Source organism: Phacochoerus africanus, chromosome 1 (assembly GCF_016906955.1).
Source record: "Phacochoerus africanus isolate WHEZ1 chromosome 1, ROS_Pafr_v1, whole genome shotgun sequence".
Lineage (NCBI taxonomy): Eukaryota > Metazoa > Chordata > Mammalia > Artiodactyla > Suidae > Phacochoerus > Phacochoerus africanus.
In genome coordinates, this window is record NC_062544.1 from 186,764,806 (window position 1) to 186,787,501 (window position 22,696).

The window sequence follows — 22,696 nt, forward strand, 5'->3', positions numbered from 1 at the left end:
CATATGCAAAAATCAATCATCTAAAATTCTACCTGACAAAATTAGAAAAAGAAAAGTTAATATAATTGAAAGCAAGCAGAGGAAAAGAAAAAATAAAAATTAGAACAGAAATCAATGAAATTAAAAAACAAAAACAATAAAATCAATGAAACCCAAAGCTGGTCCTTTGAAAAAAATTTTAAAAATTGATAAAACTCTAGCTAGGCTAGGAAAAAAAAAAAAAAACGGAGAGAAGACACAAATTGCCAGTCAAATAGAGGATATCAACAAAGACTCCCTATAATTAAAAGGATAATAGAGGAATGCTAAACAACTTCATACCCACAAATTTGATAACCTGGATATTGATATGGACAATTTTATTGAATGACATAGCCCGCCCAAACTCACACAAGAAGAAATAGGCATATTTTTTAAAAATACAGAATATGTCTAAATAGTTCTAATATAAATTAAAGAAATTAAATCAAAGGTTAATAGTGTTCCAAAACAGAAGGCACCAAGCCACATGGGTTCATTGGTGAATTTTACCAAACATTTAAGGAAGAAATTATGCCAATTCTTTACAACGTCATTCAGGGAATGGAAGAAGAGGAAATACTTTCTAACTTACCCTATGAGACCAGCATTGCCCTAATACAAAAATCAGAAAAATACATTACAAGTGAAGTATAGACCTATATCTCTCATGACCATAGAGGCAAAAATACTCAACGAAATAATTGCAAATCAAATCCAACAATGCATGAAAAGAATTTGGTTGGTTCAACTTCTGAAAATTAATTAACTTAAACAGGCTTAAAGGCAAAAAAAAAAAAAAAAAAAAGGAGTTCCCTTCACCACTCAGCAGTTAAACACAACTAAGATCCATGAGGATGCAGGTTAGATCCCTGGCCTTGCTCAGTGGGTTAGGGATTCGGTGTTGCCATGAGCTGTGGTGCAGGTTGCAGATGCAGCTCGGATCCAGTGTTGCTGAGGCTGTGGTGTAGGCAAATAGCTGTAGCTCTGATTGGACCTCTAGCCTGGGAACTTACATAAGCCTCAAGTGTAACCCTAAAAAGCAAACAAACAAACAACGACAACAACAAAAACAGGCTTAAAAAGAAAAAAATCACATGATTATATCAATAGATGGCAAAAAAAAGCATTTCACAAGAATCCAACACCCAGTTATGAATAAAAACTCTCAGTAAAATAAGAATAGATGGGAACTTCCTTCACTTGATTAAAAAAATCTACAAAAAAATACAGCTAATATCATACTTAACAGTGAGAAACTTGAAGTTTTCTTAATAATTAATATCCAAAGCAAGGATATGCCCACTCATCACTCCTTTTCAACATCATATAGAAGTTTTGCCTAATGTAATAAGACAAGAAAAATTATTTAAAAGGCATAAAGATTAAGAAGAAAGAATGAAAAATGTCATTGTTAGCAGATGACCTGATCCTGTATGTAGAAAATCAACCAAAAATTCTCCTGGAACTAAGAAGCGATTATATCAAGGTTTTGGGATACAAAGTTTATATACAAGAGTCAATCATTTTCCTATACAGCAGCAATGAACAAGCAGAATTTGAAAATAATACTACAATACCATTTACATTAGACTCCACAAAACTGGAATACATATAAATCTAACAAAATAAGTATAAGAATCTATATGAGGTAAACTACAAAATTCTAATGAATGAAATCAAAGAACTACATAAATGAGAGATATTCCATGTTTAAGGACAGGAAGACTCAATATTGTCCAGATCTCAGTTCTCTCCAACTTAATCTACATGTTTCATGCAATACAAACCAAAATTCCAGTAAGTCATTTTGTGGATATCAACAAACTGATTTTAAAGTTTATAGAGAAAGGCCAAAAACACAGATGAAACAACACAATATTGCAGAAAAAGAAGACTGACATTACCAGACTTTACAACTTATGATAAAGCTGAAATAATTGACATTGATATTGATAAATGATATTGATAAATGAATAGACAACTAGATCAGTGGAACAGAATAGAGAGCTCAAAATTAGATCACATAAATATCAACTGATCTTTGACAAAGAAGTAAAGGCAATAAAAAGGAGAAAATATAACCTTTTCAATGAATGGTGCCTCAACAACTGGGCAGCCACATATAAAAATATGAATTTAGACACAGACTTTACATCTTTCACAAAAACTAATTCAAAATGGATCACAGTCCTAAATGTAATATACAAAACTATAAAACTCAAAGAAGCAAACAGCAGAAAATTTAAATGGCCTTGGGTTTGATGATGACTTTTTAGATAAAACACCTAAGGTACATACCGTAGGTGAAAAAAAATAAGTAAGTATTTGAAAAGATGTTTCCCATCACATGTCATCAGAAAAATACAAAGTAGGAGTTCCCATCATGGCGCAGTGGTTGGCGAATCCGACTGGGAGCCATGAGGTTGCGGGTTCGGTCCCTGCCCTTGCTCAGTGGGTTGGCGATCCGGCATTGCCATGAGCTGTGGTGTAGGTTGCGGACACGGCTCGGGTCCCGCGTTGCTGTGGCTCTGGCGTAGGCCGGTGGCTACAGCTCTGATTGGACCCCTGGCCTGGGGACCTCCGTGTGCTGCGGGAGCAGCCCAAGAAATAGCAGAAAGACAAAGAAAAAAAAAAGAAAGAAAGAAAGAAAAATACAAAGTAAAACAATAATGATACCACACATCTATTTGAATGGCCTGAATCTGGATCACTGACAACACCAAATATTGAAAAGAATGTGGATCCATAGGAACTAACTCTCATTCTCTGCTTGTAGGAAAGTAAGATGGTACAGCCACTTCAGAGGCAACTGGCAAATTCTCTTACAAACTAAACATACTCTTACCAATATAGTCCAGCAATCATGCTCTTTGATGTTTACCCAAAGGGGCTGAAAACATATGTCCATGTAAAAGTCTACACACAGAGGTTTGTAGAAGTTTTACTCATAATTGCCAATATTTTGAAGCACCAAGATGTCTTTTAGCAGGTGAACAGATAACCTGTGATTCATTCATACAATGGGATATTATTCAGTGTTCCAAAAAATCTCAGCCATCAAGCCATTAAAATACATAGAGGAAATGTAAATGACATTACTGAATAATAAAAGCCAGTCAGAAAAGGCTACATACTGTATGATTCCAATTATATGACATACTGAAAAAGCAAAACTATGTATACCGTAAAAATACCAGTTACCGGGTGTCAGGGGAGGAGGGTAGGATAAATGGATGGGCTGCAGAGGAATTTTATGATGTTAAAATGGTGGACATGCTTTCATACATCTATCTAAAGTCATAAAATGTATAACAGCAAAAATGATCCCTCATATAAACTGTGATTACATCTGGTGATAAGGATGTGTCAATATAGTTTCATCAATTGTAAAAAATGTACCTCTCCAGTTGGGGATGTGGATAATAGAGGAGGTTCTGTCTATGGGGGATGGGGGTATAGGGACCATTTCTGCGCCTTCTTCTCGATTTTACTGTAAACCCCAAAGTGCTCTTAGAAAAGAAATAGTCTTTAAAAAATAGCTGAGACTGTGATAATGAGAGAGGCTGAGGAAAGGGTCCTCCCTTACCCTGCTGATGGATTTAATGCAGCCTTTATGCAGAAAACTTGGCAATACCTTCCAGGTTACTGACATAAATACTCTCTAAATATTTCCAGTTCTAGAAATGTATCCCATAGGTATTCCCTCACTAGTGCCAAAATGTGTGTATTCAAGGTTAAAAATTACATTATTTATAATACAAGAATACTGGACTCAATCTAAAGACCCATAAGAGCTGATTAACAAAGTTTGGTACACCCATTTAATGGAAATACCGTATAGCTATAAAAAAAAAAAAAGAAAGAGGATAGTCTTTGGATAATGAGATAAAGTGATGTGTGGGTTATATTTTTGGAGAGAAAATCAATGTAACAAGCAGCGTTTCTGTGCATATACTACACTACCATTTGTGTAAAAAGCATTTAAAATGATAAATATTCTTAAATATTAAGAATTATGTATAGGAGTTCCCGCGTGGCTCAGTGGTTAACGAATCCGACTAGGACCATGAGGTAGCGGGTTTGATCCCTGGCCTTGCTCAGTGGGTTAGGGATCTGGCGTTGCCTTGAGCTGTAGTGTAGGTTGCAGATGTGGCTTGAAGCCCGCGTTGCTGTGGCTCTGGCGTAGGCCGGCAGCTACAGCTCTGATTGGACCCCTAGCCTGGGAGCCTCCATATGCCGCGGGTGTAGTCCTAGAAAAGGCAAAAAGACAAAAAAAAAAGAATTATGCACATATATGCATATACATATTTATGTATATATATGTATATACATACTTATATATTTTAAACTAAATATATATATTTACTTGGGTATGAATGCAATAGCCTTAAAAGGGTCTCATAATGGATCTCATAAAACTGGTTGCCTCAGGGAAGAGACAAGAATAAGAGGAAATTTGTCCTTTTGAGTTTTGTAACACCAAAATGTCTTATTCCTTCCATGTAATCACATAAATAAATACTGTGTGTGTCTGTGTGTTTGTTTTGGCTTACCTTAGGACTAAGGTATTTCCCATGTTTCCATCAAGTGACCAGAGCTCATAGCTCAGTATTGACATGTAATCGAGTACAGCCTTAAGCTGAGCAGTGAAAAAAAAACCATGTTAACAGAAGCCAGGTCACTTGGAGCCCAGCAGTAAGCAGACAAACACTAAGTTTCCATTAGCGTTCATCCAGTTCTGTTCAAAAGAGAAACATTGATTTTGCCCTAAATACAAGCACTAAAGAGGCATAATGCCTTGTAAGCATTGGTCCACTTCCCTGTGCTCAGATTTTACAATTCCCAAAGGAACAACCAATAGAGATGATTAGATTCTCAAATATCTCAATTCCCCCAAAATTGTGTGTAGAAAAGAGGACAGGAGATGCACTGTCAGTAAAAATTATACTCCAGCCCCATAGTATGAGAGTTGGTCCTCAAGGAACAACACTAATCTGGACAAAGTAAAAGAGGTCTAATCTCCAAATTTTCAAAGCCAGTGTCCCATGCTGAACCCTATCAAGGAGCTCAGGAGCCCTGCTGGAGGCAGCCAGGCAGCCACTGTCTGATTCTTTCTGTACATATGTGATACTGTGTTTACTTTTAGAGACTGAGTAAAATGGTAAGATTTGGGAAACAATTTATATACCAAATTATCTAATATGCATATATTTTAAACTATAAATTCATTCTTTTTTTTGTCTTTTTTCTTTTTTAGGGCCATACCTGAGGTCTATAGAGGTTCCCAGGGGACAATTTGGAGCGGTAGCTGCCGGCCTATGTCACAGCCACAGCAACACAGGATCTGAGGTGCATCTGTGACCTACACCACAGCTCACAGAAATACCAGATCCTTAACCCACTGAGCAAGGCCAGAGATCGAACCCGCATCCTCATGGATCCAGTCAAATTCGTTAGCTACTGAGCTGTGGCAGGAACTCCTAGAAATTCATTCTTAAGCCTTTGCCTTACAGAGGTAACATTATGAGTGTGAATATATTTATGCTCAAAGAAATTCATAATAGCAAAATGCTCATCAAGTCAAATGAATTAGTACATTATGGTTCATACATACAATGAAACACTATATTGCCTTTTAAAAATGATGAAGTAGGTCTACTTTTAGGTACAAAGGAATATCTCCAATGTGCTATAGAATAAAAAAATAGGTCACAGAGCTGTATTTATGTGAAGTAGTCTATTACAGTAGTCTATTAGAATATGTTATTTCAGCAATATTTACTTCCTTACTTCAACTTTACTGCATTGTTTTAATTTCTTCCTTACTTCAACTTTACTGCATTGTTTTAATTTCTTCTTTAAAACTAATGTTTTATCAAAAATTAATTATTTCAATAAGAAAAATAATAAGTATCATTGTTTGTCAGGATTTGATTATGCCTATTTGTTTAGCCTGACTATAAGTATGTCTCGGCAAAAAACACACTGAAACATTATCTATTTTACAAAAACACATGAATCCACATCATTAGGAGGAGAACCATAGTGATAACTCATAAATTTTATCTATTCCAATTTACATGATATCTACAAATAAATTTTTTTTTCCTTTTAGGGCCATACCTGCGGCACATGGAAGTTCTCAGGCCAGGGGTCAAATCAGAGCTGCAGCTGCCACCCTACTCCACAGCCACAGCAACATAATATCTGAGCCACATCTGTGATCTATACCACAGCTAACAGCAACGCTGGATCCTTAACACATTGAGAAGGCCGGGGATAGAACCCGCAACCTCATGGTTACTAGTCGGATTCGTTACCACTGCACCACAATGGGAACTCATATAAATACAGTTTTCAAAGTTTCCAAATAATCATGAATCTAAAAAAAAAAACTTTAAGAACTTTATTCAAAGACAGTTCATTAGAATTGCCTCCAGGATATGCCTCTTTGATTCTTTCAAAATTGTGCATTCCAAAGACACCCTTATCCTGTTCTGCCACTCGTTGGGAGGGCAAGTTTCCCTGGCTGAGATAAAGCATGTGGTTCCTTTGAAAAGGCTCTGCATAGCTTAACATCGCTTTCTTAGATTAGGATATAAGGGTACCAAAAGGTGGAAAAATACAGAAAAGTCACAGAAATATGCCATGTTACTTTTATGTAGAAATCATGGTAGGTTCCCACTGATGCCCAAATATAATGAATAATAATAAAGTGTCAGCAGCATGTTGAAATAACAGAAGGGAAGCTTTTCATTAAATTCAGAAAAGGGAAAGCCTTCAAAAAGAGATACCAAACCAAATAACCAAAAGGCAAGTACCAGTGGACTGAAAATGCAGTGGTTCCTTTTGAACTTAGAATGAGAAATAGCAATAATTGACCAAAAGTAGGACCCTAGCATTCATTGTTGCTCAGAAGAGTGTCAGGAGCTGTAGGAAAATACAGAAGACAAGAATATTTACCTTCCACCAAACACAGGAGGAAAAAAAGGGAGACCTTATCTATGTGTTTAATAGGAAAACAGCTAGAAATGTGACTGATGCACAAAAAGGGGAGAGAGATGTGGCAGGAGATGTCCCTGGAGACCTCAGATGGAGAGAGGACCAGAGCCAAGCCATGGACCTGAATATTTACCAGCAGGAACAGCAATGGTGGAGAAGAGGAGGGGCAGAAAAAGCCACTTCCTTACCGCAAGGGGCCAGAGACAAAGCCCAATTCAGGAGTGCTTCAGCTTTCTAACACTTCCCAATATCTACTTTCACATGACACATGGTTCAAATAAAGAGTGAGAAATACCAAGAAGTTAATAAGAAAAAGAAGTGTCCTAAAGCCTCATCATTCAACCTGGGTGTGGGGAAGGAGAAGGACACCTGGTGATGCTGCAGACACACATGCTGTTATCATTAGCATGTCTACACCCCTCAGACACAGTTTTGAAAGTCAATAAACTGAAGCTTAGACACCATGAGTAGTCTGCCCAACATTTGGACTATCATCTCTCTAACTCGGTGGTCCTCAAACCTTTTGATCTCAGAATCCCTTTACTCTTAAAAATTATTGAATAATCCAAATAGATTTTATTTATGTAGGAGACAGAGATAGAGATAGAGGCCGAGACAGAGACAGAGACACATTTATATTTACCATATTAGAAACTGAAACTGAGAAACTGTTAAAACACAAGAATACGAAACACATACACCTTTAGCCATCAGAGCAATGATGTCATCACTCATCACGTGGCATCTAAAAAAAGCCACTGTACACTCATGAAACAGTGAGAGTGAAAAAGTCAACAACAAATTAGTATCATCATGAAAATAGTTTTAGTCTTGACGATTCCCTGAAAGGATCAGACTTCCACAGGGATCTGAGATAACACTGTGAGAACTGCTGTTCTAAACTCAAGTCTATGCTTTTTTATTTTTCCAAGACCAGACCTTGGTATGCTGAGTGAATGACCCTCAAAATCTGGCTCTAAGCTCCCTTGAGTGCCTCAATTCCCACATCATCTGCTAAGTACTCCCAAACTAGTCACACAAGAATAAACCCTCTCCCTATTAAAAAAAAAAAATGTACTGTATGTGTTCAAGTATCTTTGCAGGTGGTCAAGTTGTACCTTCTGTCTAGAACCACTTCCTTCTGCTTTCAGAGGTTCCCACTCCAGACTTCAGGGCTCTACTGAAATGGCATCTGCCCCAGCCCCAGGCAGAATTGATTACTTTCTGAGGATAGCACTATGTTCCTTCCTCTATTCATTTTCCTCTTCTCCACTGTCTTCTTATGAGTCGGTCATATGTCTGCCTCCCCTGCTCTTACCTACAATGAGCACCTGCCCAGCAATGAACTCCAGAAAGACACCCTGGACCTGAATTATCCTGAATTGCAGAGTGAAGAAACTGTATGGTACATGAATCTTCAATTCCTCATTCCTAGTACCTGACACTTGTTCAAAACTGTTTTATTTGCTTTGTCTAATCACTCTGAAATGATAAATTACCACTGGCTGATGGGACCGTAGGAAATATTCTTTGTACTTGACTGCAACACATTTTTGCAATTATAAATTATAAAAGTATTTCATTTATTATAATTATATAATTTACAATTATAATTTGTAAAATTGGTAAAGTGTTTCTCTGTAGCTTAGCTGGTAACAGTCAGGAAGCATGTATGATACACAGCTCTATGTGTTTCATATACATATTATGCATTTAATGACATACTTTTAACAGCAAAAATAAGTAAAGGCATGAATATCCAACTCAACTATACGGAGATTCCTTCTACATAATATTCCATATGTGTATGTTCTATTGTTGCCTATAACTTGCATATTCTTGTGTTATCTTGGCTTTATCTTCCTGTTCTGATGGAAGATTCCAGATCTTCAATGTATCCCATTTCCTGAATCTCTCAAGGAAGATTACTCATCTCATGGTCAGGCAGTATCAAATCATAGCATCCACATGCAAACCGAGCATTTTAGCTTTGCAGGTCTCAACTAGCAGAATGTTCTCTTGGAAACAAATACATGTCTCAGTGGCCACCAGGGAGTCGAATTAACTGGTTTGCCTTCAGAAAGTTCGGTAAAACATTTTCAGGGGAATGTTTCCTCCACAGATGGAATTCAAAATGGATTGTTTTGTAAAGGATTTTTATCTCCTAGAATAGCCAGAAAACGGAGTGTTTGAAGTAGTGACATGACACACTACTCATTACTAACAAAGGGCTTTCCTCCCCTTGCTCACAATCTGAATCACTCATTTCTGAGTGAACGAAGAAGCCTCTGCAGAAAGGAAGGACTAGAGTTATTGTTTAATTGGCCGCAAGCTGGATACTGGCTCTCTGCTCAGCCCCTGCTGAGCTGTGACTGTTAGGCCTGAGGTGCTCATGGCCGTGGACTGAGCTCCATGGGGCGTCTGCTCCCTCCGTGATACCCACCGGCTGACCCTCCCTGTTCTCTTTGAAGGCCTGTGGTCCCTGCACATCTCATTGACATGCAGGGAACGCACCCATAAGCAAAGGCTGCAAGGCGTCATTAACGTGGCGGGGAGACAAACAGCACTCGAGCTGCATACCAAGTGGCCCCACATTTAACTGAATCATTTTATTATGAATACATTCCAGGCTGCCACTGTGAGCCACTCGTGCAAACGATGCCAGCAAAATGGATCTTTGCTAATTACATTTCATGCATATTTCAGATCTTTCCACAGGGATGCAGGGGGATGGTGTTCATAAAAGAGAATTTTACAGCCAGGTTCACTTGCATTTGGCATCAGGACCCAAACTAGCGGGTAACAAAGATAAGTTCAATTATAGTCCATGTTGTGTTTGTGTTAGCTGGAATATTTTCTTCTAGTAACTCTAGCAGTGGTGCCGAGTCACTGGTTGAAAATGAAAGCATTCTTCAAATCCACCTGAACACACATTATTGCAGAAAAGCACAGACCTATTAAATCATTTCTTTCCCACATTTCTTTTTCTACCTTTGTCCTCAGTTACCTTAGATTAAATTAAGGAAACGAGCCTCTGGATGTGGGGCTATGTTAGGAGAGTGACAAAGAAGCATCATTACCTGCTTCAAGACTGAATTGTAAAGCACACAAGTGACTGCTTTCTTGTGGCTTTTCACCCTCTTGCCAGCTTCACTCTTCATTGCCAGCAATGCTAGCTGATTATTAAATGAGATGAAAAGTCGTCCGTGGGCTTCATCAAAATGGAAGAGACACCTGAAGTCTTGACTTTTGGGAAAAGAGCAAGCTATCCTCTGGATGGACAGCTGGTGCTGAATATCCCAGAGTCTCAAAACCTGCATGAAAAATGACAAAGTCATATGACTATGTCAAGAATCATTCTAATTTTTCAGCCAATTTTTCTCAGGATCGCTCTCAACCTCAGGCAGACACTCCATCATGTGGTAATTGTTCACACTTCTCTCACGGCACTTTTTTTTTTTTTGTATTTCCCTGATCTGTTTAAATATCTCTTCAATTGTAATCTCTTCTAGGGAAGGGACTGTGTTTTATCTCAGTCCCAGGAAAAACTCCCGCATTCAGTAGGTGCTTGCGGTAGACAGAATAATCATCTCCAAAGATGCAGGGTCCTAATTCCTGGAACTGTGAACATGCTATCTTTCATGGCTGAAGGCATTTTTGCAGATGTGATCAATTAAGGCTTTGAGATGGAGGGATTATTCCGGTTGATTTGGACAAGCTCAATATAATCACGAGGGAGATCAGAGTGATAGGGTACAGGAAGGCCTCTATCGAGTGTTTGTGGCTTTGAGGATGGAGAAAAGGGGCCACAAACAAGGAGCCCGAAAAGGCAAGAAAACAGATTCTCCTCTATAGCCTCTAAAAAGGAAGACAGCCCTGCAGGTACCTTGGTTTTAGTCCAGTGAGACCCACACTGGACTTCTAATGTACAGAACACAAACTAAAGGTGTGTTGTTTCCAAGGCCCTAAGGTTGTGGTTATCTGTCACAGCAGAAATAGAAAATAAATACAGCCTCTCTCTCTCTCTCTCATTTTCTCTCTTTATATATATATATATGTCTATATGTATAATATATACTTGATAAAATAAAAGACTTGGTATTAAATGAAATTAAGTTCAAATAAACCAAAGATAACAAACTCTTATTCAAACACTGACAATTAAGTCACAAAAATATGACACATAGATGGAACAAGACAAACACTGAAGGAACCAGGAAGAGCAGTTTGCAGATGTGAGTGTTGCTGCTGGCAGTCATGGTGCAGAACTATCACGAGCCAGTGTGAAGACAGTGAAAACCCCTGCACAAAAGGGCTCCAGGGCCAGACTTCCTGGGTTCTGATCTTGGCTTTGTCCCTCACTGCAGGGTGACCTCTAGTAAGTGTCCTTGTCTCTCTGAGTTTTTGATGTGGCACCTCTCTAATCCGATGCTGTGAGGATGGAAATAGAGCCCATGTCAAGCGTTTAGCATGATGACCAGTGTGTGTAATAAGTGTTCAGTAAATGCTTTTTGCGATTAAATTATTTGGTTTTTTATTACATAAATATTAAAACCTAAGAGCAGGAAAGCTTCTTTCAAGTAAATTAGTGTATCTTATGCAGTGTGAGAATTATTTCTACGTTATCTGTGGAAGATGGCATCTGTTTAAGCAAGAGTTTATTACTCCATAAAGCAGCCAAGCCTGTAGTTAGTAACATATTTTACATCATATATTTCTTTGAGGAAAAAAAAACAGTTAAAAATGATGGTCCAGAAGTTCCCATCATGGCTCAGAGGTAATGGACCTGAAGAGTATCCACGAGGACACAGGTTTGATCCCTGACCTCTCTCAGTGGGTTAAGGATCCCATGCTGCCGTGAGCTGTGGTGTAGGTCCAGATGCAGCTCGGATCCCGAGTTGCTGTGGCTCTGGTGTAGGCCGGCAGCTGAAGCTCTGATTCAACCCCTAGCCTGGAAACTTCCATATGCATACACCCATACATGCACACAACTTTCCATATAATTTCTTTAACTGGACAGACATACAGACCTCCCATACATGTGTACAGAACCCAGGAATCCACAGGATAGGAATTCCTGCAGTAATTAGTATGTTCAGCCAGACATACTTTTTTACCTTTAAATTCTACCCTGTCCTTTTTTCCTGCATCCACATAAACCTCTTACACCTCTTATCCAGAGTAAATGATCCCTGTTTCATCAATCATCATAATAGCATTTTTAGATCCCACTCCACTGTGGCAGCCTCGAGATCCTCTCTAGATCCAAAAAAATGTGTCTTTGTTTCTACTTTCTCTCCAGGGGAGGATGGTCACCCAGGCATTGTCTATTTTTAAAAATTGGATATTCCCCATGTAAAATCCAACACCACTGAGGAGCTTTTCCTCCAACCCATCCCTCTCAAGCCCCAATCCCTCTCCTCAGAGACAGCCTTCCTTAACTCTTTTCGAGTTACAGTTTTCTCTGTAAGGCCAAATAACAGCAGCGTGTGTGTGTGTGTGTGTGTGTGTGTGTGTGTGTGTGTGTGTGTGCACAGCATGTATTAACCATACATGTAAGACTCTCCCCTCTGAAAGAAATGGAGTTATTTCCACTTTTTCTCCCTTGCTCTTCCCATTCCTCCCAATCTAAGCATTTCAATTTTGTTTAGTCCTATTGCTTTTATACTTTAAAATAATATACTTACACATTAATTACTGCACCATCAATATAAGACATTACCTCTCCACTCACCTGTATCTAAGATGAACACCTTAGAGTCCTCAAGGACCTGTTTAATCAATGCTCATAACTGAACCAGTATATCAGGTATGTTCCCACCACTGTTACAGGTGCCATGACATGTTTAAAGCAACTATTTTTATACGAACTGCTTAAGACACTCCAGTATGCACTGCCCTTACCTTGAGGCCCTGACCCAGAAAAACTCTAAATTTATTCGCATGAACAAATTATCATGCCAGGCAGCCACCATTCTACCTTCAAAAATCAGTTGTTTAAAGCTAAGACTAGGATTTTTCCAGTTTTGATTCAAAGTTTCAAAGTGTAAGAAAATAATTTTGAATCCTAATTCATTTATACTGGTAATTCCTCCCCAGTTTGTCCACACACACCACATACAACATAGATGTTCAAGAAATATTTAATTTTCTGAAGGTTGTGGATCACCTAATAACTATGCTTTCAGCCAGAACACTGATGAAAAAGTTAGCTCAGATTAAGTCCAAGAATATTACACTCCTGTAAAAAAAAAAGCTTGCCTCACTTCTAAATAGTTTTACCCAATTGCAGATCTCATCTAATTCACAATAAAATTTCATGAGATTTTTTTAAATATCTTGCATAAATGAGTGTGCTTGATATATAGGGTAACCTCTTCATTTACTAACACTTATAACAAACTTAAACTGACCTGGTCAAATCCTACCTGATAGTCAGCATTATCAATCCTTCTAATCCCAAGAATAGACATTTATAAAGTAAACTGGGTTTTCTTGGCAAGAATTTTTTTAATTACACATCCTACTCTAGTTCTTAAACCTTACTGAATTATTTTTTATTTAAAACATTCTGGCAACTCTCTAGAAAATGTTTATCCTCAAAAATATAAATTCTACAAGAACTAAGACTTGTGAATATATTTCAAAGGGTTCTAAAAAATAAATAGGTTTGATAAACTATTATTTTGAATGTGAAACCACAAGAGTAGACACATCTAGATCATTCCCAAATACTCATAGAGCTTATAATAATTATATCCTCATTGTTCACAATCCTGTCTGTTTGGTAGGGACTTCCTCCTAAAAAACTGAAACTAATTTCCATTGGACATAGTTGAGTACAGATTACCAATAATTCTACAGTATTAATGGATTACAATTTCCACAGAATCATTTTCCCCCTGTTACTTCCCATGTTGTCCCCATTATATTTCATTAATATTTAGTCAAATAACTTAAATGAAAAATTAAAAATAGATGAGTGATAACCTCTAGTCTTGAAAGGTGAGTTCTTACTATTAGCAATTAAAACCAGGATGCTTTTTTAATCAAAATGTGTATATTGGAGTTCCCATCATGGCTCAGTGGTTAATGAACCCAATTTTTATCCATGAAGGTGCAGGTTCAATCCCTGGCCCCACTCAGTGGGTTAAGGATCTGGTTGCCATGAGCTGTGGTGTAAGTCACACACATGGCTCGATCTGGCATTGCTGTGGCTGTGGCATAGGCCAGCAGCTACAGCTCTGATTAGACCCCTAGTCTGGGAACCTCCATATGCCACAGATGCAGCCTTAAAAAGACAAAAGAAAAAAGAAAAAAAGTGTGTATATTCATTAATTTTTCTTAAAATTAGTTTTTATTGCTCTTCTTCCTTTGAAAAATCCTTAGCTCTCTTAATTAGTGATCCCACTAAATCCTTTTCAACCTTTAATTCTCTAATTTTTCTCTCTGCTGAGAATGAAAGCCAAGAATGTTTGTATATTCTCGTGAATACCTAAAACAGTGTTTGTTTTCCCAGAAATTGTGTCATGGTATGTGACCTCTCATATATTTTTCAATTTTCCTACACTCCCACATCCTATACCAGTGGTTCTCAACCTTGACATCAGACACATCTATGGTGCTTTAGAAATCATTTATGTTTGAGCCCTTTTCCCAAACCAATTAAATCAGACTCTCTGAGGATGGGGTTCAGGAATTAGGTTTTTTTTTTTTTTTTCAAAGTATTTTTTTTGTATTGTACCTTAATTTCTCAACTTGATTTTAAGGTCAATGCTAATCTCCTTGAACAAGACATCTTTCTCTCAGCTTAATCAGTGTTATCATGTGGCTTGGCTTTAAACCAGATAACTGTACTCTCCTAATCGGTCTATATCTTTTTAATCATGAAAAATATCTCACATTAATTCGGTGTTATTAATCAAGTCCTTTTGCAAAATGTCACCTAAATATCTAGTTATTATTTGATTATCCTGGGTTCTCCTCTTTTTTATATTCAAGTGGACTCCTGGAAGAGAATTAGGCCACAGTTCAGAAAGGAGTATATTTAATATCATTTTCCATTCCAGATACCCTGATGATGTTTTCCTTACTCTTCATACAAAAAATAAAGAAATCGGCCAACACCCAGGCTTAAAAATTATAATTGAGCAATTTGATTTTTTAACTTATATTTTCCACAAATTTCAACTATACTTTCTCTTTCCATCATGATACCTGAGAACTTGTGATGCTTGTCCAAACTCAGACTTACTAAGTCTAATCCTTGAAATGGTAGATAAAGAGGCTTCTTTATTTCATCTCCACTTTTATAGGCTTAGGAGGAATCGGTATCTAAGCTTATGATTTTATACCAAGGCAAAATTTAGCTTTTCACCTAATGATGAGGATTTATTCTTCTATGTAAGCTTTATCTCGTTTCAACTCTTAGGCACTTAATAATGCAGGAGTATAAAAGCAATACTGTATATTTCATCTACACTAGCACTAGAAAGAAGTGGATTGACACTCCAGACTCCAACACCCAGACACTAGTTTTAATACCACTCAGGTCTGTCCATTTAGGCATATGATATTACCTCTCTATTTTCTCACCTTTATACAAAAAGGGCCCCTGCCAGCTCTGAAATTCTGTCAATTTTATCTAGGATGTACCGAAATTGCTCAATCCATCATCTATGGATTACAAAATAACAACCTTTCAAACAATTTCAAGAAAGTATATTGTGAAGATTGGGCTAAAGACATGTAGTCTGATTTTACTGAAGAATGTCTTCTTACTCCCTGCCAGAGAGGGCCAGAATCATTTCACCTAGGCATAATAACACTATAATAAATACACAAAACTTTTCTTTTATCCTATAAATATGAGATGTATAAATGGGTAACTGCATGGATGGGTGGGTGCACAAATAGATGTATGGCTGGATAGAGAATCTGTTTTCAGGGCACTTTTTAAAACCAAATCAGCATTACTGACATATTGACAACATGTCCAAATTTAATTCAAAGTAGTTTAAGGGGAAAAAGATTCAGAGTTTCCTAATAATGATATAAAAGTGAGGGAAAGAAGAAAACAGATTAGACAATGGTATCAAAATGAGACTTTTGCCTGCATCAGACATTTGCTACTAACTTGCCATCCCGTAGGGCATAGGCAGAAAATGACAGTAAGAAAAAAAGGAAGAGAGAAAATATATTTCACTAGGGGATTTTGAGGATAGCAGTGCAGCAGCTCGGCTCTTCAGGATAATCCACAGAAATGGACAGCCTGCTTGCAGATAATAGGATAACAGGAACTGAGGGCATTGGCTCTCCTGAACATACCTTTATGTATTAACAAGTCTGTTTATTTAGAATTTGAGCCTTTGGATAATCCACAAAGGCATAATCAGTGAATGCTTAAAGGCAATATTGTTTGACATGATACATGCTAGCAGAAGTATTCTACTGAATACCTCAGCTAATGATTTTATCTAAAAGTCATATAACATATCTTTCTTTGAGAAATATTCTTGCCAATTTTTCCCCAGGACTGAAGTCCAACTTAAAATATTAGTTAGAAATTAAAATCTTGTCTTGTGCCATTCCCCTTTAAATTATTACCAAAATTGGAGTTCCCATCATGACTCAGTGGAAACGAATCTAACTAGGATCCATGAGGATACAGGTTCAATCCCTGCCCTCGCTCAGTGGGTTAAGGATCTGCCATTGCCTCGAGCTGTGGTGTAGGTCACAGACGCAGTTCAGATCTGGCATTGCTGTGGCTGTGGCATAGGCTGGCAGCTGTAGCTCCAATTCAGGCCCTAGCCTGGGACCCTCCATATGCTCTGGGTGCGGCCCTAAAACGACAAAAAATAAAGTTGGTACCAAAATCATTACCTTCTTTTTCTCATTCTTTTCAATAAAAGTGAAAGAAGACATAAGCTCTAAGACACAGATTTCTATTACGTGTCTGTGTATTCTATCATTGACATTGAAAAAGTCAAAACGTGTCCTAACACTAAGAATTGTTCTGCAAAAATTTCATCGATTTCCCAGTTCAAGTCTGGAAATAAATTTAACTAATATCGACACTTTATTTCAAGGGCTTTCTTTTTTCAGAGCGACAGTTTCATTTGGGGAATTTTAAAATTTCAGTTAAATTGACTTTTTTTGCTATTATCATTACTCACATAACACTGAAAAACATAACAGAATTTTTCCCAGTCTTTAAATAAGTTTTCTAACTTTGCCTTTCAAAGATCGCTGTTCCTGTTTTATTTCACAAAGGAAACCTAGATCCTTTAAATATCTTTATATTTCTTACTCAGTATTTATACTACAGTTGTTACAGCTCTGAAGAAGATAAGTGAAAACCAGCTGGAATAAGGGAACTCTAGTTTCAGTATCACTGCAGACTAGGTTTTTGTAGGAGGTCTTCCTGCTTCAAAGAAACATAGCTCTGAATAAAACATAATTTATGCTGCCTTGCTGGACCTTCAGTGACTGGATACAATCTCCACAGGTCCAAAAGAAGAAAGATGAAAAAGAAATAAACTTAAGGTGGAGACAGTGAACAGTAGGTATAACTGAAGAGACCATAACAAGGAGCCTAAGCCTTGGACCAGCAGCAAGGAGGAGGCATCAAGGAGAGACTGTTAATTAAATGCACAAAGAGATGGCAGCTGCCTTGGGACAGCAGCTTTTCTCATTGCTACTCTGCAGAAACAAACAGAAATCTTCTCTGGAGGAAAGCATCTTCAATTTCTTGCCTCAGAATGCTCTTAGTTTAGCAACAGCAAGAAATAAGGTAATGATAACAGAAAACCAAACATAAAAAAGAAGTAAGTCACCATGAGGGAGAATCACCAGAATAGCAAATCTCTGGCTCACCAAAGACTCCAAGCACTAGAATTATTTGAAAGGAATATAAAATTAAAGAGCTAAAGGTCAAAATTCCCTAAATGAGCAAGTAACAAAAGATTATACAAAATTACCAGGCTGTTTAAAAATGTTTTAGAAAAATAAAGTCAAACTTAAAAGCTCAGTGTATAGGTTATATAGAACGTGGGATCATCCCCATTATAAACATCTCCATAAAAGTCAAGATCATGATAAGATGCCTCATGAAATGCACAGGAAAAACCTCAACAAGGAGTGGGAAATTTGTGCATGCAGTTTTCTGAAAGACAGCTCAAAGAATGAATAAATAGGTAAATACAGGATGTGCTTTCTCAATATTTTAAAGATGTCAACTATCAAATTCAATGGAAACAATCCAAAACTTAATATTTTTATAGAACATGAATATTGATTGTAAGATTTACTTAGAAGGATAAAATGTCAGAGGATAGTTAAAATTGAAAAAGGAAAACAGAGTAAGAATTTCTCTACCAGGTGTCAAAACATACAATAAGGCTATGCTGGTTAAAACAGTGGTATATTTGTGTAGGGAAAGACAACTAAACTAATGGAAAGAGTAAAACATCCAGAAACAAATTCAAATTCATGTATGTATGTAAATTCAAATGATGATAACAATGGTATTTCAAACCAGTGAGGGAGACAATTTACTCAAAAAATAATCTTGGCCATTCATTTGTAGGAAAAAAAAACTTTATGCAAAAATTAGCTGCAAAATTAAATGCAAAAAAAAATAATCTACAATAGAAAAAGTATTAGCAGAAAGTAAAGGAGAACACCTCTATGAATATGCAGTATGGAGCATGTCCCTAAGCTATGCACAAAATCCAGATCCACAGAGAAAATCATTTCTTAGATTCAACTTCATAAAAATGTAAAACTTTTGAATGATAAAAATCACATAAGCTAAGTTAAGAGATGTGAAACAACCTAAATGTCCATGGACAGATGAATGGATTAAGAAGATGTGGTACATATACACAATGGAATACTACTCAGCCATAAAATGATCAAAATAATGCCATATGCAGCAACATGGATGGAACTAGAGACTCTCACACTAAGTAAGTCAGAAAGAGAAAGACAAATACCTTGTGATATCACTTATATCTGGAATCTAATATACAGCACAAATGAAAACTCATGGACTTGGAGAATAGACTTGTAGTTGCCAAGAAGGAGGAAGAGGGAGTGGGATACAATGGGAATCTTGGATTAATAGATGCAAAGTATTGCCTTTGGAATGGATAAGCAATGAGATCCTACTGTATAGCACTGGGAAATATATCTAGTCACTTGTGATGGAGAAAAAGAACATATATATATAGTGTGTGTGTGTATATATATATATATATATAAATGTGTGTGACCAGGTCACTTTGCTATATAGTAGAAAATTGACAGAAAACTATAAACCAACTATAATGCAAAAAAAAATCACTTTAAAAAAAAGTTAAGAGATGTAGGCTGAAAAGAGATATATATATTTGCATCATATACAATAAAGGATAATGAATATATTTTTAAAACTACTACAAATCAATAGAAGTCCCAAGTCCAGTTAATAACATAAAGGGCATGATCAGACAATGCACAAAAAACAATAAATATTAATGGCCAATAAATATTTGAAGAAGAAAATTCATCCTAATTTTTGTTCATTAGATTCACAAAAGAATGAACACACTAATAATAATAATAATAGATAATAGTATTTGCTATTAATAAGCCTGTAGGGAAACAGACACCTTTAAACACCTCTGATGAGTACACCAACTGGTACAATGTTTCAGGATATAAATCATCCTTTCGGAATTGAATCCCTACTGACCCATCTCTGGAAACATATCACAAAGAAATTAACTTATGTCGTCTTAAAGATGTGTGCGTTTCTGTGTGTGTGACAGTTGTGTATAAAGATAAAAATTAGAGACAGTATCTCATAATCAACAGGTGACTCAATAAGCTATGACCATCCATACTACTAATTATTATGTAGCAGGTAAAGTTCAGGTCTATGTACACTGAAAGATGTACACACTGAAAGATCTCCAGGAGATACTGTTTAGGGAAGAGAAAGTTGCAGAAAAATGTCTTGTGTGATGCCATTTACATAAAAATTAATAATAAATACTAACGTATTTGTACACACACATAGGATGGTATATATAATAATAAATTATAACAGTGCCACATATTATAATACAATATAATATATAAATTTATGTAAAAAATATGAGAAGATACACAACAAGTGTTAATAATAGCTATTTCAGGAGTTCCTATCTTGGCGCAGCAGAAACAAATCTGACTAGGAACCACGAGGCTGCGGGTTCAATCCTTGGCCTTGCTCAGTGGGTTAAGGATCTGGCATTGCCATAAGCTGTGGTGTGGGTCACAGACGCGGCTGGGATCTGGCACTTCTGTGGCTGTGGCATAGGCCAGCAGCAACAGCTTGGATTAGACCCCCTAGCCTGGGAACCTCCATATGCCATGGGTGCGGCCCTAAAAAGACAAAAGACTAATAATAATAATAATAATAGCTATTTCTTCAGAGAAAGAATGATTTGAAGGGGCAGTGAGGAAGTACTACCTGCTTTCTCATTTGTAATTTTTACAGAAAAGCATTAATCTGTTTACTTGCATAATTTGAACAAAATGAAAATGGCTTTGTCTCTGGATGGACAGAGGGAAGTTGAGCAGGGAGGGTAAGCAAAAGGAAAAGGAAGACACACAAGCAAGAGCTAGTCACCAGCACAAGTTTGTATTTTCCTTTCCAACCTTGGGTCCACAAAACAGAAACCAGTCTCAGGAAAATCAAAACCTCAAACAAAAGATTAAATTACAATTTGATCTGATTCTGGTGGCCAAATCAGGATGAGTAGCCTATGAGAGAAGAGTTAGGAGCAAGAGAAAAGCCTAATCAGGTTCTCTGGCTGGAATGTCAACCCCCCAGCAAAGAAATGTCCCAGAGGCTCTGAAAATCCTTTTACTTCCCATGGTAATTCCCCCTCTAAATGATCAAGTTACCTGCTCCCACAAGGGCCTCACCATCAGTGAATTCCATCTTCTGAGACAATTTAGGAGTTCAAGACAAAATGCAATTGGACTATTTCTTAGTGTGATACCATATTCTATAGGGATGAATTTATTGTTTAATCATCACTGGAAAGTGCAATAGAGCCATGTTTCAAAAGAGAACTAAAGCCTCAGATCATTTTTGGAGAAAAATATTTAGATATAAATTGCTTAGATCTGCAGTCCTCTAATTTAGCAATTCATTGACCAAAATATAGTTCAATTAAAGGCTCTTTGAAAAAAGAATGCTTTCTTTCATTTTCCTTGTTCCCTAACTTAACCCTAGTCTTATAAAATATCCAAAAGAGTTTTATGGCAGTAAAGCAAAAGCTTAACTTAGTAGCTGAAAGCCCTTTTGTTTGTTGTGAAGATGTACAGGCTAAGATTATTATGCATTTATCAAAGTGAAATGGATTTAGACTAATGTGAAAGACAGCATAACAAGCTTTATTACAATGTAATGGTTTAAAAGTCAAAGCAAAAACAGAATGATAAAATTGCCTTGCAAGAGGCCAGGTAGTCTGAACATTGATGATAGTTACACACAATCAATTCTGACTCTAAGAACATTTTTTTACTTGCTTTAAAACTGGTAACACATTTCAGGGAATTCTGTAATGATAAAATAACTGTTATTTCTTTCATATCTAGCTTTGATAAAGACTTGTTCATTTAACTAAGATTTATTGAGGACCTACTATGTGTTCGGCACAATCCAGAAAAGATTGCGTTCCTAACCTTGTGAATTCTATCAGTTAGTTGATAATTTCATTATTTCGTGCTTTATTCAACAGGTATTTAATGTACATTAATATGTGCTAGATTCTGGGAAACAAAAAAATGTACTGAGCAAATAATCTTTGCCTTTGAGCACTCAAAACCTAGTGAAAGATACAGTATACATATACAACCTTCCTTTGAGTATGTATGTCCGATTGCATTAAATTCCATAATGGGAGTTAGTAAAAACAGGTAAAAGATCTCAAAACACAGAACAACAAAATAAGACTAAAGCATCAGAAAAGTCTTTTCTTCTCTTTTCTTTTTCTTTTTCTTTTTCTCTTTTTTATGGACACACTTGCATAAGGAAGTTCCTAGGCTAAGGGTCGAATCAAAGCTGCAGTTACCAGCCTACACCACAGCCACACCCCGCTGGATCTGAGCCTCACCGATGACCTACAGCCACATCTCACAGCAATGCCAGATCCTTAACTGAATGAGGCCAGGAAAAAAACCTTAATCCTCATGAATACTAGTCAGGTTCTTAACTCCATGAGCCACACAGGAACTCCCGAACAGTTTTCATTCTGAGTTTCTCTAGTACTTAGGATTCAAAATAATGTCTTCACTTCAAGCTGTCAACAAATAGTCACTGAACAAGCCCTACACTGTGCCAAGCTCTGTGATGGATACCAAGTACACAAACTGAAAAGATACTGACCCTGCTTAAGAAAGCCAACTAACAATTTCAGTATAACAGAAACACATGCTTTAATGAAGGACTCACAGGTGCAGTGAGAGTATAGAGAGTACCGAGAAAGAAACACCTTGGTCTGCAGGAAAGAAACACCTTGGTCTGAAACTTCTAGGATGAACAGGCATTTGCCAGTTGATCATGGAGGAGAGAAAACTGAAAGCAGAAGGAAGCTCACACACCACAGAGCCAAGAGGGCAGATGGTAGGAACAGCC

The 22,696-nt window shown here is 37.0% G+C and overlaps 1 protein-coding gene across 1 annotated transcript in view; it reads right to left on the reverse strand.

Annotated features, from left to right (window-relative positions):
• Positions 1-22,696, reverse strand: part of WDR49 (WD repeat domain 49) — a 144,135-nt gene that overhangs the window by 66,805 nt on the left and 54,634 nt on the right. The window contains 1 exon segment of the mRNA XM_047785863.1: positions 10,104-10,337. Coding sequence (XP_047641819.1) covers positions 10,104-10,337 — 234 coding nt within the window.